This window comes from Amblyraja radiata, chromosome 9 (genome assembly GCF_010909765.2).
Source record: "Amblyraja radiata isolate CabotCenter1 chromosome 9, sAmbRad1.1.pri, whole genome shotgun sequence".
Lineage (NCBI taxonomy): Eukaryota > Metazoa > Chordata > Chondrichthyes > Rajiformes > Rajidae > Amblyraja > Amblyraja radiata.
In genome coordinates, this window is record NC_045964.1 from 51650302 (window position 1) to 51670922 (window position 20621).

A 20621-nucleotide genomic window follows, 5' to 3' on the forward strand; every position below is an offset into this window, starting at 1 on the left:
GATTTATGCCTTGTAGATGATGGATCAGCCTGTGGTGGCAGGAGGCTATTAGCTCACGGATTATTTTTCAGAATTTTCTGCAGACTTGATAAGAGCCTACACTGGTTTATTCAACAAAATTAGTGCACATGGAGCTAATCAATGTACTGACATTAGTTATTGGAGCAGAAGCACAGAGCGGGAGTAAATAGATACTTCAAAAGGTTTTCACTGGTGGGGTTCTGCAGAGGTGGGGCTTGAGCTTCAGTTCTACATCTATAGCAATTTTACACGGAGGGGAAAGTATAAAAGGTATAACATATTTACCAATGTAAGCATTTAGGTAAGTGATCTTGCAGAGAAAATAAAAATAGTTTAACTCAGCATTAGCTCTTCGTCATTTAAAACATGGTTTTGATTGTAACACAAGATCTCCACTTGCATATTGCCTCTAACAAAAATACATAAAAAAAACATCCGTAGCTTTGGCTTAAAAAAAAAAAAGTAGAATACACAGAATTAATAAACTAATTTAACTGTTATACAACATATGCAGAACACTTTTTAAATCTGCATATTTCCTATCATTTCTTATGCTCTCCTGAATGTTCTCGTTATAATGATGCCAAAAATGCCACGAGGTATTTTCAATTTCAAGTAACATCAACTTTACATTGGCAAAGGTCAATTTTTATTGGGTTCAAAAGCAACCAAATGTAGAATCATCAGAAACTGTTGTTAAATGCAGAAATTCAGAAGGTGCTATCAGTGATTACTTTGCTTGCTAATCCGTAGGGTGCCGCGTTCAATACAAGCTCCCGTAATCAGTGAACTGACATATATTTCATATACTTACAACCCATTGTAAGGAAATACCCTGGAAATATGCTTTGTTCAATAAGATTTTAATGGTGTAAACATCCATTACTCCTTTGCAAATGCTAAAAATATATGTTGCACGCTGATTGCAAATCCTTTACTGCAATACCATCCTATTTCAAATTTTGTGTTTTATTATTTTAATAAAGTTGATATTTCGGCTATCTTCATTCAATTACATTTCATAACGTGGCACAGCAGGTAGAGCTGCTGCCTCACAGTGCCAGAGACCCAGGTTCCATCCTGACCTCGGGTGCTGTGTGTGGAGTTTTCCTGTTCTCCCTGTGACTGAATGGATTTCCTCCAGGTGCTCTGGTTTCCTCTCGCATCTCAAAGACCGGTTAATTGACAGGTTAATTGGCCTCTGTAAAATTGCCCAAAATCTGGAGGGAGTTGATGAAAAGTGGGATAACATAGAATTTATGTGAATGGTGATCAGCTGGCTGAAGGGCTTGATTCCATGCTGTATCTTTCAATCAATAACTTTTTTTTAAACTAAACCTTTAAAATAGTGCATTGCACTTTATTATATCCTTTTTTTATCTGACAAGTATTCAATGTGATCGGCTCCTCTACCCGTATGGTGAGATCAGTTTCTGGATGTCAGGTGTCTTCTAAGGCTGGTGATGGCATCGACAAACATTGGTAAAGATCTGCTTTTTTGAGGTCAAAATCACAACACTGCACTATTTACACCAAAACCCAACCCAGGTTTCTATAACCATTTTGCACAATAATACATTTTCAGCTATTAAGGTACTGGAACTCTGCAAGAATTTTATATGAGCTGTTTATAAAATCTGATGTAAAACTTTTAAATTAACTTACAGTTGACCAGCGGACTCTAGTTCAATAACTAAAGGACATTGGAAAAGAGGCAAGATTAGCAAATGAAAATGTACAAGGAAACTGAGTTATCACAATGAAATCTTTCTTGGCTATAACCAAGGCTAGCTATAGAAAAGGAGGGAGAGCAATCCAAACTAAATGTATGATGCACTTGATAATATTTTAAATAAAGCGTTCTTGAACACTGTTTATCCACAACATCAGTGACATTATTGTTATTTTCACTGCACAATTTGATATTCGTGTAACACTGAGTTAGTCAATTTTACTGTGAAATGCTTGTTTTCCCAATTTGTATGTTAAATCATGTATTGATTTTTTATAATTGTACAGGTCCCTGGTAGTCCTGCTTTTGAATCATGTACAGGTCTGGTCTTACTGCCTGAGAACGGTTATACTTGTGAAAGAGTGCAGCCAAGGTTCATCAGATTATTTCCTATGATGACAGGTTTATCCTTGAAAATAAATTGTTTTGAGTGAACCCAGACTGTGTAGAACTAAGAAGAATGATAAGTGTTGAAACATCCTAAATGGTTACTGTACTTAATAGTTTTCTCTCGTGGGTATATGGAACAAGATGTAAGGGTGGGTCATTTGGAAGATGGATGAAGATTTTTTTCACTCAGTGAGGAATGAATACTTGGTACTGTGTTCCAAAGAAGACTGGAGACTGTACTGAATATATGTCAGACAGTGGTTTATTGGATTTTAGATATTAAGGAAATCAGGGTTTGTTCATCAAAGAAGTGTTGAGGTAAGTGATCAGACATAATCTTACAGAATAACAGAGCAGACACAATGACCAAAGTGTTTGTATGTCCAGCAGTTAAATAAAGTAATAGGTTCACCATCAGAAATCTAGTAGAAGATTTAGAAGTTAAGTATTCAACGTGGATTCTGAACCTTCCTATTTGGCTGAAAGATATCTAAAGCAAAGTTTGTGACAAGTAATCACATTATGCTGGGAAAGGGAGGAGAGGGCAGTCTGGGGAGGTATAAGCAGTATGCTCATTAGAGAAGAGAATGCAGTTGATCTATGTTAAAACAGCAAGGCGTAAGTGTGCTTGTTTTCTTAAAGAAACATTTATAGAAATAAAACAAAATTAAATTTAGTGGATTGTCCTCATTTACAACCTTACTAAGTTCGGGTGGACTATCAGCATTTCAACACGCTTCAACAATATCTGCAGAGAAGAGAAAATAGCATAAAGTAATAGACATATAGTCCTTAGCTAAATTAGCCCTTGTTAAAATGGTAACTCAAGTACCTGTGCAACAATGGAGTTTGAGTCTCAGTGTAATGGATTCACACCAATAGTAAATGGTGATAATTGAATAGTATAATTCCTTTTCTCAAAGAGACTTGTTCCTTACCAAGGCTGCTTTAAACGTGTGACTGCTGTTGTTGGTTCCCTTCAGCATCAGCAAACACATTTGCTTATTTATATATTGCGTGGGTCAACAGTGTTTTCAAAGTCAATAGATTTTGAATGGCACCAAGGTCAGAAAGAAATAAACAGATTTATCTGTGCAGGAACGAACTGCAAATACTAGTTTACACTAAAGATAGCCAAAATAAATGCTGGAGTAACTCGGCGAGTCAAGCAGCATCTCTGGAGAAACGCCTCTGACGTTTAATGTCATAAGTGATAGGAGTAGAATTAGGCCATTTGGCCCGTCAAGTTACTCCACCATTCAATCATGGCTGATTTATTTCTCCCTCCTAACCCCATTCTCCTGTCTTCTCCCCATAACCTCTGACATCAAAAATCTATCTCTGCCTTAAAAATATCCACTGACTTGGCTCCACAGCCTACCATGGCAAATAATTCCACAGATTCACCACCCCCTGACTAAAGAAATGTCTCCTCATCTTCCTAAAAGAACGTCCTTTAATTCTGAGGCTATGACCTCTAGTCCGGGACTCTCCCACTAGTGGAAACATCCTCTCCACATCCACTCTTATCCAAGCCTTTCACTAAGTATGTTTCAATGAGATCCCCCCTCATTCCTCTAAATTCCAGCGAGGCCCAGGGCTGACAAACGCTCATTATAGGTTAACCTACTCATTCCTGAGATTATTGTAAACCTCCTCTAGATACTCTCTGAAGCCAGCACATTCTTCCTCGGATGTGGTGCACAGAATTGCTCACAATATTCCAAATGCGGCCTTACCTGCGCCTTATAGAGCTTCAGCATTACATCCCTGTCAGAGGTTACAGAGCTGCCAACTCTCACGCATTGAGCGTGAGAATCACGCATTTCGCCAAATTCTCACGCTGATAACAGAATTTCTCACACTTTGTCGTGGGGCAGATGCGGACAGGGAGCCAGGGCTGGCGAGTGTTTGCCGGGCTGGCAAGTCGTTCGCTGCAGCTCGGGCCATGGAGCAGCCTCAGTGCAGAAGTCCCAGGTGTTCGTCGGAAACGTTGTGCCGCTGCTGTGAGAGTCTCTGTGCCGAATTCACCCTGGTGACCGGCATGGACCAGGCTGTGGCTCGGTGCATCCTGGAGGACAACCAGTGGCTGAAGGAAGTAGGTACCAAGCACTGGGTAGAAGCGGTGGAAGATAGTGGCCTTCAAATGGGGGTGGTTGGAGAAAGCATCCTGCTTGCCTGCTAGATTTCCACTTACTGTAACTGCAGGAAAAATGTTTCTAATGTTGGGGAAGTTCAGAACCAGGGGTCACACAGTTTAACAATAAGGGGTTTAGGACTAAGATGAGGACAAACTTTCTTCACCCAGAAAGTTGTGAATCTGGAATTCTCTGCCACAGAAGGCAGTGGAGGCCAATTCACTGGATGTTTTCAAGAGAGAGTTACATTTAGCTCTTGGGGCTAGCGAAATCAAGGTATATGGGGAAAAAACAGGAAAGAAGTACTGATTTTGGATGAATAGCCATGATCATATTGAATGGCAGTGCTGGCTCGAAGGGCCGGATGGCCAATTCCTGCACCTATTTTCTATGTTTGAGTATATGGCAATAAAACTCGACCACTTGATTTTGAAGCATTCATGCATGGTTGAGGTATAATGTAGTCATAGAGTGATAAAGTGTGAAAACCGACCCTTCGGCCCAACTTGCCCACACCCGCCAACATGTCCCAGCTACACTACCTGCTTTTGGTCCATGTCCCTCCAAATCTGTCCTATCCATGTATCAGTCTAATGGCGAGTTCTCACGGTGCGACCTGAAGCAAGATGTCACCCGAGTGAAGTGGTCGTGGTCCAGCACGAGTTCCGCACGATAAAGTGTTCCCACGATAAAGAGTTCCCACGGTACTCGGCAATTCTGTCATTTGTGCGACTGACTTGTCCGTCTCCCGATCTTTCCCGTTAATCGTGAATGAACATCGTGGACTGTAGTGTAGTTAATCACGTGGCACAAATGATGTCACTTTTTTTTCACACGCTATATAAATATCCTCCGTTCGTAGAATTGTCTCATTTGCAGACATGCCTATACAAAGTTGGTTCGAGTACAGGCTGGTTGTTATTTTCATTGACGTGCTGTATGCATTAGCGCAACATGTGCATCGAAAACGCTTGCGTGAAGGCAGAAGGGTGAGATTAATTAAAAAGATAATTAAGAGGAAGTCTCACTGGGTTAAGCCCATGTTTCAACGGAGACCTCAATTAGGACAATATGAGCAACTGCTTAATGTGCTGTGCGAAGAGGATAAAAGTGCATTCAAAAACTTTGTCAGAATTTCACCCGAGCTCTTTAATGAGTTAAAGAATAATTTGGGACCTCATGCATAATTTATTTTATGGCTCTAAAAGAGACATGATTCCCACTTCAAACGAAGAGGGTGTAAAAGCTGTCTGCCACTACTTTTACATTGCAGCTGCAGGGAACAGACAGACTTATAAGATAAATTAAAGGTGACTGCAAAAACAGCACTTTTACATCTGTAGCATTGTATGTTTTAAAATCATGGATAACATTAAATTGTTCTCCTGTACATAAACTAATATATTGTTATAGTTACTCACATGAGCACCGGGGATACTCAGCAGCCTTCGTCTCCAGCAGGTTGCGCTTTCTCTCCCTATTTCTATAATCCTCTCTGGATTTGTCATAGAGAATCTCATTGAATTGGTACCACTCCACCAGTTCACCCTCTTGTTCCCTGTTGAAGTTATATGGCTTTACCTTCTGCCATCTAACCTTTATGTTCTCGTCTGCTGAGAATATTGTGGAGGCAACAGCTACTGGGGAGGCAATCTCAAATCCACCTTGATCACCCTCTCCCTGCTCCAAGGAGCCCACAGGCAGTGGTATCTCTGGCATCTCCTCTTGCCTCTCCACCTGTCTCTCTTGCTGAGTTTCCTCCTCATTTACCTGCATGGCTAAAAACTTTCCGACTTTCTTTGACCCCTTTCTTTGCGATTTTCTGAGAGGCATCTCTGCAAGTCTTACTGTGAAAAAGATTCTCAAACAATGACAATTAGGTGGGACGTCCTCGATGGACACATGGTCCATTGGCGATATTGAGACCACCTTTTACTCACCTTATGTCCCTTCTGTCCAGCTTCCGGGTTTACCGTTCGCAGGAGTTCCCACGGTATTCGCAAGTGTCATTACGGATATCGCACGGATATCGCACTGGCATCTGCGTCCATACAATGTTGCAACGCTGCTCAAGACACTCTTGGAGAAATTCAAAAATGTTTGAATTTTCTCCCGACCTTACCAAGTCACACGACTACCTGCCGTTAGCGCCACGGAGGTCCTCGGTGGTCCACGAATGCCGTACTGCTATCGCAGAAGGTTCCCACGATGTTAAATCTTGTTAGGTCTTGCTTCAGGTCGCACAATGAGAAAGCCCTTTAACTGTTTCTCAAATGTTGGGATAGTCCCTGCCTTAGCTATCTCCTCTGGCAGCTTGTTCCATACACCCACCACCCTTTGTGTGGAAAAAGTTATCCCTTAAAAAGTTACCTCCAAACAAAAAACATTGAAATTATACTTCTACAATGCACTAAAACATGATTTTAATACATCAAATTTCAAAAAGTCCCTACTGTGGGATGGGGGCACCCTCCCCCCACTCGGTTGCTCCACTCCTTAACCGGGTACCCCCAGGGCCAGTGATGGCTCAGCCCCCCCACTTTCAAAAACGCTCCACGGCCCCGGTTTAGACGGAGAGCACTACCAAATGTGAGCGGGGAACTGAGGCCAGTTGTCCGTGATGTCTAGATCCCAATGCTCAGCGCTTCATGTTTCAGAGTTGGCTAATGTTATTGATTTGTAATTAGTCTGATTTGTAATTAGTTGACAAAACCTTAATTTATTAATCTGGAATATCCTGGGGGATGGGATAAGTAATATTAAAATGACATGCAAGGTGTCAGACTGTCTGTCACAACATACAGCCCCGATAACCCATTATTTCCTTCAGTTAAATATTGGGAAGGTAGCACTATTGTAATTTGCCACTCAACTATTATGTTTGTTTACCTCACTGACTAATTCTAACCCCCCTCCCCCCTCAAATTCCTTTGACAGGTTGAATAGAAATGTCCCCAATCCCATTGTTTTATTAATTGAACACGAAGATGAACATCCTCAAGGAGAATAATCAGGTGGAAACCGATTCAGATGCGATGTTTAAGAGCTTGTTTAAAGAAGGAGCATATTTTAAAGGCGTGACTGAGATACTTGCAGAGGAATGTGTGAGGAGGTTATTATTTGTCTTTAGTTTTAGCTTGGACCAGGACATCTGAAGATTCAAAGTTTAATATAGTAATTGTGCTGATACTGACTGATGTAATGCATTTCGTTGTCTCTGTACTGTACACTGACAATGACAATTAAAATTGAATCTGAATCTGAATCCAACCAACCACGTAATGAATACCATCCATTCCGGAGGTTTTATTTATCTGATGCCATTTGAACTTCACTTGGATTTCAATCACTTCAATGTAAAAATAATTGGGAATGGGGAGCATTGGAACAAAATTTTGCCCTTGGTACATATTAACTGTAATGTAATAATGTATGCATGTTGGTAGGTGCAATCAAAACAAATAACTTTTTATCATTGTTGTTATGAATACTACAGACAATATTATGTACTCTCAAAATCACATTAAATAGAATATTATTGCTTAAATATAGTTATTGGGCTTTGCATTTGAAAAGTCCCAGCTGAGAGGAAGACAGCAAATTACTGAAAATATTGAGGGTGAAAATGACTTCAGGACAGTTTGTTAGGAAAATGAAGGAAATGATAACAGAATACTTATACAGCTGAGTGAGTATAATTTTATGGATGAGAAATTGTTCAACCAATTAATGACTTATTTGACAAAGTAACTAGCATGTTAGATAACAAGGAAGCCAATGGATGTAGCAAATTTTGTTATACAAAATTTGTTCCGTGAAGTCCCCCATAAAAGATTACTGCATTAGATAAGCGCCTGTGGACTTTAACGTAATAGGTTCAGTCCAGGGGGTCAGATATCTCTGGAATCTCTCTGCCACAGAGGGTAGTTGAGGCCAGTTCATTGGCTATATTTAAGAGGGAGTTAGATGTGGCCCTTGTGGCTAAGGGGATCAGAGGGTATGGAGAGAAGGCAGGTACGGGATACTGAGTTGGATGATCAGCCATGATCATATTGAATGGCGGTGCAGGCTCGAAGGGCCGAATGGCCTACTCCTGCACCTAATTTCTATGTTTCTATATGGGGCTTTATGTGTGGGCCAGATATATTGTCAGTGCAGAGGGGCTAGGAGCAAGGCCAAGTGTGCATCCAGAGTCAAGGTCTGGAATAGTACTAGGTGTGCAGTCAAAGCTGGGACAATGGGAGTGTTCCGCACTGGGAACCTAAGCAGGTAAGCAGCTATGATCGGGGTAGAATAGGGGGCCAGGTGTAAGGCTGGACTCGGGGTCAGGAATGAGATTCCAGTATGCAACTGGAGTCAGGGTCAGGAGTAGTACCAGGTGTGCAGTGAGACACAGGTTGGTCAACATGGGCCAAGTGCTTGATTTTAATCTGATTTACATCCATGAATACACTAAGATCATGTGCTGCACCTGTTGATCGGAGCCTGGCTCTATTGTGGAATGTAATTAGGAATCTAATTTAGCCTAACCTTATTCATAGCTAATCCAATTTAAAGCATAAATAGTGCATTCAAGTGTAAGTTAAAAGACTCGCTACAGTATGCACCAGATTGCACAATTTCAAGCTGAAAAATGCAAAAGCTTCATACCAGTGGGAGGGGGTTACGGGGAGAAGGCAGGAGAATGGTGTTAGGAGGGAGAAATAAATCAGTCATGATTGAATGGTGTAGACTTGATGGGCCAAATGGCCTAATTCTACTCCTGTCACTAATGACCTTATTGTATACAAGTCCTCTTGAAATAACTTCTAGCATTGAGTTTGCTTTCTTTACTGCCGATTTGACTTGCAGATTAACTTTTTGGGAATACTTCACCAGCACTCCCAAGTCCCTTTGTACCTCCAATTTCTGGATTCTCTCCCCATTTAGTCAATAGTCTATGTCTTTATTCCTACTACCAAAATGCATAACTCCACACTTTGCTACAATATATTCAATCTGCAACTCTTCCAACCTGTCCAGAGTCCCTGCTTTTTCTACACTACCTGCCCTGCCACCTATTTTCGTACCATCTGCAAACATGGACACAAAGCCTTCAATTCCCTTAATATACAACGCAAAGAGTAGCAGCCCCAGCACCGACTCCTGTGGAACACCGCTAGTCACTGGCAGCCAACCAGAAAAAGCCCTCTTAATTGCCACTCTTTGTCTTCTGCCATCTAGTCAACCTGCTCTTTGATGCCGTGGGCTCTCATCTTCCTCAGCAGCTTTACGTGTGGCACCTTATCAAAGGCTTTCTGAAAATCTAAGTAAACAACTTCTACTGACTCTCCTTTGTCCTGCTATTTACTTCTTCAAAGAATTCCAGCAAATTTGTCAAGCAAGACCTCCCCTACACAAAACCATGCTGACTTCGGCCTATTTTATCGAGAACTTTCAAGTACCATCCTTCCTTCCTTCCTTCCTTCCTTGTTATCTTCCGGTTTGCGCGCTTTTTCTATTTGTGCACAAATGGTACGTGATAGCTCACTCACCGTGCTGCGAGTGCACCAAGTTTCATTCCAATTGGTGGTCTATTGTAAAAGATAGCGAGGTTTAAAAATCTTAAAAAACGTGCGTGTGCAGATCGATCTCCTCTCCTGCCAGTCAGTGCCGCGTGGATTAGTCTCTTCTCCTGTCCCTCCCAGGCACAGTCAGCCCCTTCCTGCGCCATCGCTTCTTTACTAGAGCTACGGGTGGCCGGCGGAGGTCTCCAACCAGACAAAATTTTGGTGGGACTGGAAGCAGCCCAGCCCAGCGCGGAGTCGCCGATGTCGCCAAACGGAATGCGGAGACTCTGATCCTGGCGGAGGAGAGCGACCAGCACCCGCTGTGAGTCCCCATCGCACCGCCAGCTCCAGCCACTTCCCCTCTTGTCCCCCTCGCTGGCTCCTGCCCCCTCCCCCGTGATACCACCCTCTCCCCCATAGCTCTTCCCCATCTTTTCTCCGAGCTCTCTCACCCCCCTGCCCACACAACCCTCTCCTCCCAAACAACCCCTCCCACACACCCCCTCCCCCCACAACCCACCCGTCCATACACCGCCCTTCCCCCACAACCCCCCCGCCAACACCCCCACAAATCCCCCTGCCCACACCCCCCCAGCCCACATACCCATCCCCCCCCCCACAACCGCCCTGGCCCACAAACCCCCCCTGCCCACACACCCCTCTTCCCCCAACCCCACAAGCCCTCCCGCGTACACCCCCGCCCCCACACCCCTCCTCCCTGCCCCCACAGCCTTCCCCTAAAACCCGCCCCCACACCCCTCCCCCAACAACCCCCCCCGCCCACACAACCCCCCCCACCCACACAACCCCCCCGCCCACACAACCCCCCCCGCCCACAACCCCCCCCCGCCCACACAACCCCCCCCCGCCCACACAACCCCCCCCGCCCACACAACCCCCCCCCGCCAACACAACCCCCCCCGCCCACACACCCCGCCCCTCCCCCACACCCTCCCCCCTGCCCACACATCCCTCCCACCCTGCTCACACACCCCCCACTTCCCTTCCCCTCCTCCCTCCAACAAATGAAGAGGAGTGGGAGGGAGTGCTGGGGATGAGGGGAAATGAGCCACGCCTGTGCCGTTAGGGGCTATGGGTGAGTGGTGGAATATTGTGTTGGGGGAACGGGTGAGTGGTGGAATATTGTGTTGGGGGAACGGGTGAGTGGTGAAATATTGCATTGTGGAATGGGTGGCGTTGGGGGACCAGGCCTCCTGTGTGACTGGGACCCAACGGGTCTCACTTAGTCTAGTGGACTCTAAAATCTTTCCACCACCGAAGTCAGACTAACCGGACTATAGTTCCTATTATTCTGCTTTGCTCCCTTCTTGTGCAGTGGGGTAATATTGGCCATTGTCCAATCATCTGGGACCTCTCCAGTCTCTAGTGATTCTTAAAATATCACTGTCAATGCCTCCATAATCTCTACAGCCACCTCTCTCAGAACCCAAGGGTGCAGTCCATCTGGTCCAGATGACATATCCACCTGCAGCCCTTTAAGCTTCCCAAACACCTTCTCCCTAGTAATAGCCATTCCACTAACTTCCACCCCCTGACTCTCTCGAATTTCAGGCACGTTGCTGGTGTCCTCCACTGTGAAGACTGAGTTATTCAACACCTCTGCCATTTCTTTATTCCCCATTATCACCCATTATTCCCCATTATCAAAAAAAAAAAGTACATTTGTGGTTGCAATTTAGTTATTGTCAGCTTTATTTGGCAAAGCCGGAAAAAAGTCTCAAGTTTAGGGAACAGGAACAATATTACCTTGTATTATTCTTAAAGTGATCAGAGACGTAAGAGGCATTACAACAGACATCCAATGTAAATGATGTGGAAAAACGTCGGTGTTGCAAAGTGAACAATATAAAGCCAATAAAGCTATAACATGTAAAACCTGCATTATCTTCAACCAAAAATAACCAGAGCTTCAAGCTGTTTTCCCTTTTATCTTTCCAAAATATGTGGCATCAGCATCCTGAAATATATTAAAAAAATATAATCATAAAATCAGTGTAAGAATAAGGATGTCCATGCTATTCTGATGAATTCAAATCCCATAGGAGGTTTTGGATGAAATTATCCAGGAACATTTGACATGCTTAAATTATTTTGGCAGACACACCACCATGAACATTATAACGTTTAATAAGGAACTGCAGATGCTGGAAAATCGAAGGTAGACAAAAATGCTGGAGAAACTCAGCGGGTGAGGCAGCATCTATGGAGCGAAGGAAATAGGCAACGTTTCGGGTCAAGACCCTACTTCAGAACTTATAATCATAGGTCATAGGAGCAGAAGTAGGGCATTCGGACTGATTGTATCTACTCAGCCATTCAATCATGGCTGATCAATCTTTTCCTCTCAACCCTTCTCTTGCCTTCTCCCCGTAATCCTTGATAATCTTATAGAAACTTACAAAATTCTTAAGGGGTTGGACAGGCTAGATGCAGGAAGATTGTTCCCGATGTTGGGGAAGTCCAGAACTGGGGGTCACAGTTTAAGGATAAGAGGGAAGTCTTTTAGGACCGAGATGAGAAAATCATTTTTTACACAGAGAGTGGTGAATCTGTGGAATTCTCTGCCACAGAAGGTAGTTGAGGCCAGTTCAATGGCTATATTTAAGAGGGAGTTAGATGTGGCCGTTGTGGCTAAAGGGATCGGGGGGTATGGAGAGAAGGCAGGGATGGGATACTGAGTTGGATGACCAGCCATGATCATATCGAATGGCGGTGCAGGCTCGAAGGGCCGAATGGCCTACTCCTGCACCTATTTTCTATGTTTCTACCCTTACCAATTAAGTATCTGTCAATCTCCGCCTTAAAAATACCCAATGACTTGGTATTCACAGCCGTCTGTGGCAATGAATTCCACAGATTCACCACCCTCTGATTAAAGGAATTCCTGCTTATCATCCTTTTAAAAGGTACATACTTTAATTCTGAGGCTTGTTCTATATGCCCTAGTTCTAGACTCTCCCACTGGTGGAACCATCCTCTCCATATCCACTCTATCCAGGCCTTTCACTATTTGGTAAGGTTTAATGAGGCCCCCCACATCCTTCTAAACTCTAGCAAGTACAGACCCAGTAACATCAAACACTCATCATATGTTAACCCAATCATTCCCGGGATCATTCTCGTAAACCTCCTCTGAACCCTCTCCAATGCTAGCACATCACAGTTTAAGGAAAAGAGGGAAATCCTTTAGGACCGAGATGAGAAAAACATTTTTCACACAGAGTGGTGAATCTCTGGAATTCTCTCTGCAGAAGGTAGTTGAGGCCAGTTCATTGGCTATATTTAAGAGGGAGTTAGATGTGGCCCTTGTGGCTAAAGGTATCAGGGGGTATGGAGAGAAGGCAGGTACAGGATACTGAGTTGGATGATCAGCCATGATCATATTGAATGGCGGTGCAAGCTTGAAGGGCCGAATGGCCTACTCCTGCACCTATTTTCTATGTTTCTATCCTTCCTTAGATATGGGGCCCAAAACTGCTCACAAATCCGGTCTGACATGCCTTATAAAGCAAATGGAATTACATCCCTGATTTTATATGCGTCCATTTGAAATAAATGCTAAAATTCAATTTGCCTTCCTTACTATCAGCACTTCCAAGTATCTTTGCAGCTCTGATTTCTGAATCTTCTTCCCGTTTAGAAAATAATCTACGCCTTTATTCCTACTACCAAAATGCATGACTCCACACTTTGCTACACTGTATTCCATCTGCCACTTCTTTGACCCTTCTCTCAACATGCCCAACACCTTCTGCAGAGTCCCTGGTTTCTCTACACTACCTGCCCCTCCAACTATCTTCATATCATCTGCAAACCTGGCCACAATGCCATTGACTCCCACATTCAAATCATTGATATACAACGTGAAGTGTAGCGGCCCCAGCAACGGCCCTTGCCGAACACCACTCGTCACAAGAAGCCAACCATTCTTTGCCTTCTACCATTCAGCAAAACTTCTATCCATGTTAGTATCTGCCATCTAATACCAAGGGCTCTAATCTTCTTTAGCAGCCTCACATGCGGCACCTTTTCAAAGGCCTTCTGAAAATCCAGATAAACAATCTCCACTGACTCTTCTTTGTTGATCCTGCTAATGTAACAATACCAATATGTTAAGCTGCTAAGCAGAGCAGAATCCCAATACTGCCAAGAGTCTGTTTGGTATTAAAGGGCAGTTTAAGGGTAATTACTAAAAATGCTGAAAATACTCAGCTGGTCAGCCAGCATGTGTGGAAAGATTCAGATTCATTAGTTTCATGTACACCAATGAAATACATTGTTTACATAAAGCTCAATGAGTAAATCATAAATACAACAACTAAAGCAAAACAGCAGGATTGTACAAAATTGTTATGCAATCTGAAGTAGCGCAGAAGAGGTTATCAGTTCAGGAATCTGATAGCAGTGGGGAAGAAGCTGTTCTTAAGTCTGGACAATAGAGCTTTCAAACTCTTGTATCTCTCAGAAAGTAAAGAGAAAAGGCAATGGCCAAGGTATCAGGCATCCTGATCGATACCTCCATTGGGCTCGGCATGTTCACCACTCACAGCAAGTTCAGGCTCTGGTGAGACTGCACCTGGAGTATTGTGTGCAGTTTTGTTGTCCTGATTTGAGGAAGGACATTCTTGCTATTGAGGGACTGCAGCGTAGGTTCACCAGGTTAATTTCCGGGATGGCAGGATTGACATGTGATGAAAGAATGGATCGACTGGGCTTATATTCACTAGAATTTAGAAGGATGAGTAGGGATCTTATAAAAACATTTTAAATTCTTAAGGGATTGGAAAGGCTATATGCAGGAAAAATGTTCCCGATCTTGGGGGAGTCCCAAACCAGGGATCATAGTTTAAGAATAAGGGGTAGGCCATTTAGGACTGAGACGAGGACAAACTTTTTTATCCAGAGAGTTGTAAAAAAAAAAATTTTACCCAGAAATCTATGTATTCTCTGCCACCGAAGGCAGTGGGGGCCAATTCACTGGATGCTTTCAAGAGAGAGTTAGATACAACTCTTAGGGCTAACGGAATCAAGGGATATGAGGAGAAACCAGGAACGGGGTACTGATTTTGGATGATCAGCCATGATTATATGCGCTGAGTTTAACAATGCGGGGCCCTGGGATCTTTCGCCGAGGATTGCCATGTGGAACTCCGGCCAGCTCGGCCTGTGGATTTCGGGAGCCGCGGTCTCCGGTAGGAAGCGACACAATCTTGAGCAGCAACAGGGTTGAGGGTCAGGGTGGAGGAAAAGTAATGACTAATTCTAACTGACTGAGGTCTGCCAGTCAGGAAGTCCAGAAACCAATTGCAAATGGAGGCCCCAAGACCAAGATCTAGATGTTAAGGAAAGTGCTTGTTCAGTTTTATGAAGATGTCGCCTGAGTTGTAGACAATGCACAGCATCTTCGACATAGTTGTTCTTATTGTCAAGTGAATGTAATGCAAGAGATGATGTTCTCCATAATCCTTTCTTTTCAGTATGCAATTTGCAAGGAGTCTAGAGAAAGTTAATATTTCATAATGACATTATTTTTCCAATTGCCGCTTGAGCTGCTGAATGTTTCCATCAATTACAGTTTTTATTTCAAAATTCGATTCTGTTTTTATTTCAAAATTGGAAAAAGTTTGAACCTGGAGTAATGTAGAGATTAACGTAGCTGCTTTTAATATGGAATTAATATTTAACAATGGGAAATTACAATTGTTCTCAAATTCATCTTGAAGTGTTATATTAAAAATATGATAGAATTCATTGTAAACTTTGCTGTCAAAAATGAATGCTCAGAATGACCTCAGTTCCACATAGGAGATTCTTTCTTGGCTTAGTTCCAAAGCAAACAGCTGATATTCATGAGAAAGTATAAAATCACTGCAACATAATTATGGTAGTTGCTTTTGTCCCTTTTAGTCATTTGAAAATGTCTGAAGTTGGAGACACCAACGATACACTGCAATAGTTATACCACTGTTCCAGATGAGCCTGTAAGATGTCAAATTTTTTTCAGAAAGATTTTATTCTTTACATTTTCCAATGTCTTTGATGTAGATATTGAATATTACTGAAAAAATATGACTATTATCCCAATAAAATATTATTTGTAGAGAAATAGATTCAGTTGGTCTTCCTCGTATAATTATGGGTCTTCAAAACATATTTTCTAATACAAGAAAGGGAGACCAGAGTTGATGGCGAAGGGACTGTAAGGTTTTCAATGTTTTGAAAGGGATGGAAAAAGATACCATTGGGATTTGTTAAATAGTCTTATGGTTACGCTGTCCCAGTGCACCACCTAGATGTGGAAGAAATGGAACATGTCGGTGGTGCACATTTTCGTATCTCATTTTCAAATTCTAACGTGTTTTTGATTACCAAAAATGGAATCACATCTATTTAGTTTTTACTGTTAGCCTCAATATTGTATATTTTTAAGGAGCAAAAAAACCTCAGGAACTGTCAAAATACACTGATTAACTGCAGCAAATTATACCTACCAATCCACTTTTGAAGTTTTTAATTCTTTTCACTGACATCTTGTCCGCGATTAGCCATGCCCAGGTGGGAGCATACTGCCACAGGTAAACATAAAATAGCAATGGCTGGTCTGAAATCCACACCTCTTTCAATCCATTTGCCATCCCAACTAACATCAGACGAGCACAACGAGCTGTTGGCATTTTGTGAGATTCCACACAACTCTCTGTCACAGTCTAAATAAAAAGCACTAGTAAGTATAAAAACAAAGCAGTAACTCAATTGGATAATCTAAATATATTTAAATATTTACATCAGGTACATCAGGGAGGGGGAGTATTACCTGGATGTTTTGTGCCAGGGGATGGTCACACCGACCAGTTTAACTAATTCAGTAGGCCGTGAGCAAGGAAAGGAAGGTGTGGCCATAAGCGAGGCAGGTAGGGGGAACCAGGAGGAGATGCGGCAGGAGCCACAGCCCTTGTCCCTGACGAGCATGACCGAGGCTCTTACTCAATGTAAGGACGGGATCAGGGGCTGTGGGAGGGATGAGCAACCTGGCTGCAGCACCGTGGATCAGGAGGCCATTCAAGAGGGGGGAGTTAGAAGAAATGCCGTAGTGATAGGGGATAGTATTATTCGGGGGGTAGATAAGGTTCTCTGCGGCCAGCAGAACATGTCCCGAAGGCTGTGTTGCCTACCCGGTGCTAGGGTTAAGGATATCTCTGCGATGCTGGAGAGAAATTTGCAGTGGGAGGGGGAGGATCCAGTGGTCGTGGTCCATGTGGGGACCAATGACATAGGAAGGACGAGGAAGGAGGATCTGCTGAAGGAGTTTGAGCAGTTAGGGAATAAATTAAAAAGCAGAACCTCGAGGGTACTGATCTCCGGATTGCTACCTGAGCCACGGGCCAAATCGGCGAGGGTACGTAAAATTAAAAAGCTGAATGCGTGGCTCAAAGACTGGTGTGGGAATAATGGGTTTGGTTTCTTGGGCCACTGGCACCAGTACTGGGACAGGGGGGATCTGTTCTGTAAGGACGGACTTCACCTGAACGGTGCTGGGACTGGGGTCCTGGCAAATCATATAACTAGGGCAGTAGAGAGGTCTTTAAACTAAGTAGCGGGGGGGAGGTATCAAGGGGGGTAATAACGGCAGGGGTAGAGGATATAGAGCAGGGTATCAGTGGGGAAGCGGAAAGTCAAAATGTGACAGGAGACAGAATGTGTGAAGATAAAGCTCTAGATGTAAAAGGGGCAAAAACGGAAAGGAAGGGTAGTAAAAATCATCTGAAAGTGCTTTATCTAAATGCACGGAGTATTCGTAATAAGATAAATGAATTAACGGTGCAATTAAGTATATATAGTTATGATATCGTGGCCATTACGGAGACATGGCTGCAAGGGGATCAGGACTGGGAGTTAAATATAGAGGGGTACTCGACAATTAGGAAAGATAGACAGGAAAGAAAGGGAGGAGGGGTGGCCCTTTTAATAAGGGAGGGAATAACGGCAATAGAGAGGAAGGATATTGCGTTGAAGGATCAGGATAGTGAAACAGCTTGGGTACAGATAGAGAATAATAAGGGGAAAAAAACACTAGTGGGTGTAATTTATAGACCTCCAAATAGCTGTGAAGCTGTTAGTCAGATCATAAATCTGCAAATAGTTGACGCATGTAAAAAGGGAACTGCTGTAATCATGGGGGACTTCAATTTTCATATTAATTGGGCAAACCAAACTGGGCAGGGTAGACTAGAGGAAGAATTTATAGAATGTATTAGAGACGGGTTCCTAGAACAGTATGTCACAGAACCGACAAGGGGGGAGGCAATCTTGGATCTGGTCCTGTGTAATGAAGCAGGATTAATTAAAAATGTCATAGTTAGGGACTCGTTGGGAACAAGTGACCACAATATGGTCGAATTCCATATTCAAATAGAAGGGGAGCAGGTTGAAACTCAGGCTAGGGTGCTTAGTCTAAATAAGGGGGATTATGAAGGTATGAGGACTGAGCTGATCAAAGTTGACTGGGATAGCAGACTCAAGAATAAGACGGTACATGAGCAGTGGTGTACGTTTAAGGGTCTACTGTATAACCTTCAAGAAAAATTTATTCCTATGAAGAAAAAAAGGGGTAAGGGTAAGAACAGTCAGCCATGGCTCAGTAAAACTATAAAGGATAGTATTCGGCTGAAGGCAAGGGCATATAAGGTAGCCAGAGATAGTGGGAGGGTAGAGGATTGGGAAGCATTTAAAGGTCAGCAAAAAATAACTAAGAGATTAATTAAGACGGGGAAAATAGACTATGAAAGGAATTTAGCAAACAACATAAAAACTAATAGTAAGAGTTTTTATAGCTATATAAAAAGAAAAAGGGTGGCTAAGGTGAACGTTGGTCCATTGGAGGGTGAGACTGGAGAGTTGTTGGTGGGGAACATGGAAATGGCAAAGGCATTAAACGAGTATTTTGTATCAGTCTTCACCATAGAAGACACAAAAAATATTCCAACGTTGGATAAACAGGGGGCGGTAGGAATGGAGGAGCTAAATACTATTAAGATCACCAAGGAGGTGGTATTAGGGAAATTAATGAGACTGAAGGAGGATAAATCCCCTGGGCCTGATGGATTACATCCAAGGGTCTTGAGGGAGATAGCGGTGGGGATTGTGGATGCATTGGTGATAATTTTCCAAAACTCCCTGGAGGCAGGAACGGTCCCAGTGGATTGGAAAATGGCCAATGTAACACCTATATTTAAAAAAGGAAGTAAACAGAAAGCGGGTAACTATAGACCGGTTAGTCTAACATCGGTGGTGGGTAAAATGTTAGAGACAATTATTAAAGAAACACTAACGGGGCACTTGGATAAACATGACTTCATCGGACAGAACCAGCATGGTTTTGTGAAGGGGAAGTCCTGTTTAACGAATCTGCTCGAATTCTTTGAGGAAGTAACAACCCGGGTGGATAAAGGGGAACCGGTGGATGTGGTATACTTGGACTTCCAAAAGGCTTTTGACAAGGTGCCACATAAGAGACTATTGCTAAAAATAAAAAATTATGGAATTGGGGGTAATATATTAGCATGGGTAGAGGATTGGCTAACAAATAGGAAGCAGAGAGTGGGGATAAATGGTTCATACTCGGGATGGCAACCGGTAACTAGCGGGGTTCCGCAAGGGTCGGTGCTGGGACCCCAGTTGTTCACAATTTATATAAATGATTTGGAGGAGGGAACCAAGTGTAATATATCAAAATTTGCGGACGATACAAAAATGGGAGGAAAAGTAGGGGATGAGGAGGATAGGAAGAGTCTGCAAAAGGATATAGATAAGCTAGGTGAGTGGGCAACAACTTGGCAGATGAAGTTTAATACTAATAAATGTGAAGTCATTCACTTTGGGAAAAAAAATGATAGGGCAAGTTATTTTCTAAATGAGGAGGAGCTGCGTTGTAATGCAACGCAAAGGGATCTAGGGGTATTAGTACATGAATCACTAAAAGTTAGTATGCAGGTGCAGCAAGCAATCAGGAAGGCCAATGGAGTTTTGGCCTTTATTGCTAGGGGGATTGAGTATAAAAACACGGAGGTCTTGCTGCAGCTGTACACAGTATTAGTGAGACCACATTTGGAATACTGTGTACAGTTCTGGGGTCCATACTTAAGGAAGGATGTACTAGCCCTGGAGGCAGTGCAGCGAAGGTTTACAAGATTAATTCCTGCAATGAGGGGATTGACATATGAGGAAAGGTTAAGTAGGCTGGAACTCTACTCTTTGGAGTTTAGAAGAATGAGAGGCGATCTCATTGAAACATATAAGATCGTGAGGGGCCTTGATCGGGTGGATGCACCGAGGATGTTCCCAATGATCGGGGAAACTAGAACTAGGGGACATAGTTGCAGAATAAGGGGGGGCTCTTTTAAAACTGAGATGAGGAAGAACTTCTTCACCCAGAGGGTGGTTAATTTATGGAATTCACTGCCCCAGGGAGCAGTGGAAGCAGAAACTTTAAATATATTTAAGACTAAAATAGATGGTTTTTTAGCTGCCAAGGGGATAAGGGGCTACGGGGAGAGGGCAGGGATATGGACCTAGGTATGGTTAGTATAGTAAGACTTGAGTGATCTCCTGGACAAGTGTCGATCGCCTAGATTGGGGTCGGAGAGGAATTTCCCGGATTTTTTCCCCGAATTGGACCTGGGTTTTTATCCGGTTTTTTGCCTCCCCCAGGAGATCACGAGGTTTTTGGGGTGGAGAGGGGTGATAGCGGTATAAAGGGAAGGGTAGTGTCTT

The 20621-nt window shown here is 43.1% G+C and overlaps 1 protein-coding gene across 3 annotated transcripts in view; it reads right to left on the minus strand.

Annotated features, from left to right (window-relative positions):
- Positions 1–11502: 11502 nt before the first annotated feature.
- The window catches only part of dhrs7 (dehydrogenase/reductase 7), a 35015-nt gene continuing 25896 nt past the window's right edge, over positions 11503–20621 (minus strand). For all 3 annotated transcript variants that reach the window (XM_033027409.1, XM_033027408.1, XM_033027410.1), the window contains 2 exons: positions 16343–16558; positions 11503–11808 (listed from right to left, as the gene is read on the minus strand). In XM_033027409.1, coding sequence (XP_032883300.1) covers positions 11761–11808; positions 16343–16558 — 264 coding nt within the window. In that variant the 3' untranslated portion in view covers positions 11503–11760. The remainder of the gene's footprint in view (positions 11809–16342; positions 16559–20621) is intronic.